This window comes from Chrysochloris asiatica, unplaced genomic scaffold (genome assembly GCF_000296735.1).
Source record: "Chrysochloris asiatica unplaced genomic scaffold, ChrAsi1.0 scaffold00106, whole genome shotgun sequence".
NCBI classification, from domain to species: Eukaryota; Metazoa; Chordata; class Mammalia; order Afrosoricida; family Chrysochloridae; genus Chrysochloris; species Chrysochloris asiatica.
The window spans coordinates 8520994-8522220 of NW_006408624.1; the positions used below are offsets into that span (position 1 = coordinate 8520994).

Below are 1227 nucleotides of genomic sequence, written 5' to 3' on the forward strand. Positions count from 1 at the left end.
GGGGGGGGGAAACGGGTGGAGCATCTACCCTGTAACTGGCTCTGGGCTAGGGGCCTCTACACTTTCTCACTAGCAAACGTGTTACTGCATCCACATACACACGGGGAAACTGAGGCTTAGGCACCTGTCCAAGCCCCCACAGCCTGGATGTTGCTGGGGCTCTTCCCACAGAGCCAAGAGGCTCCGGGGTCAATCCTGTTTCCCATCTCTCAGACTGGTCTCCCGAGAGCTTCCCTTTCTGTTCTCTGAGAAATGCCCCACCCCCTCCCCAGGGCTGGGTCTTGACCACAAGGGAGGGGCAGCTGCAGGGGCCAGAAGAAGGTACCTGTTGGCCTGCTCCTTGACCACCTCAAACATGCTGATGTGGAGGGTCCTGTTGAGCTGGTGGGTGCTTGGCACCTTATAAATACGGAATTCAGCGGCTGTGACCGCCTCCCCTGCTGGGATCTGGGTCAGGTCAAAGCGGAACTCCTTCCAGTGGGGCTCCTGATGGGCCAGGGTGTGGTCACGCTCCACTGGAAGACAAAGCAGGGCCAGGGGTCAGTCTCAGTGCTGGGCACAACAGACCTGGCTCACACTCACCACCCACTGGCCAAGAGGTCTGGGTGAGGCTATCTCTTCCTCTGGAAACAGGCTGTGCTCCCCTCCCCGCCAGGACATTAGTGAGGTGCTCCCTGCCCTGAGATCAGCAGAGTAGGAGTTCATCTTTGGTCCCCATGCCCCAAACACCACCGGCTCCTCTGCCTGCTCCAGGGTCCACAGACGAGACAGAGGACCATCCCTCCTCTGAGAGATGAACATCAGAACCATGGGAAAAAAAGGGCCATGACTCCAGTGGTGAAACCTGGTGGACAGAGACATAACTGACCACGTTTCACCAGGACAGCAGCTGTCCCCCATCTGCCCAATGTGCCTGGATGGGGATGGGAGGAGAGAGCTTGGAGCTGACATTAGAGTTGGGCCTTGAGGTGTATTTGTGTATTTGTCACGATGTCAAGGGAGGGACCAGAAGGGAGAGGGTGTCAGGGAGGGCCTTCCAGGAGGCAGGGCCTCACGGCACAGGTGTGAAGGCTATCAGGGGAGCCTCACCCAAGTTGGAGGAGTGGGGTCCAGGACAAGAATGTGGTTGTGGCCTGACTGCAGAGGGCTTGCCATCTGGGCTCAGCACATAGGCTGTACTGGCCAGCGGGAGGACCAGGGTTCGGGCAGCAGGGGAGCAGAGGACTG

At 58.8% G+C, this 1227-nt stretch overlaps 1 protein-coding gene across 1 annotated transcript in view; it reads right to left on the reverse strand.

Annotated features, from left to right (window-relative positions):
• The window catches only part of BMP8B (bone morphogenetic protein 8b), a 37663-nt gene that overhangs the window by 19894 nt on the left and 16542 nt on the right, over positions 1–1227 (reverse strand). The window contains exon 2 of the mRNA XM_006867621.1: positions 262–515. Coding sequence (XP_006867683.1) covers positions 262–515 — 254 coding nt within the window. The remainder of the gene's footprint in view (positions 1–261; positions 516–1227) is intronic.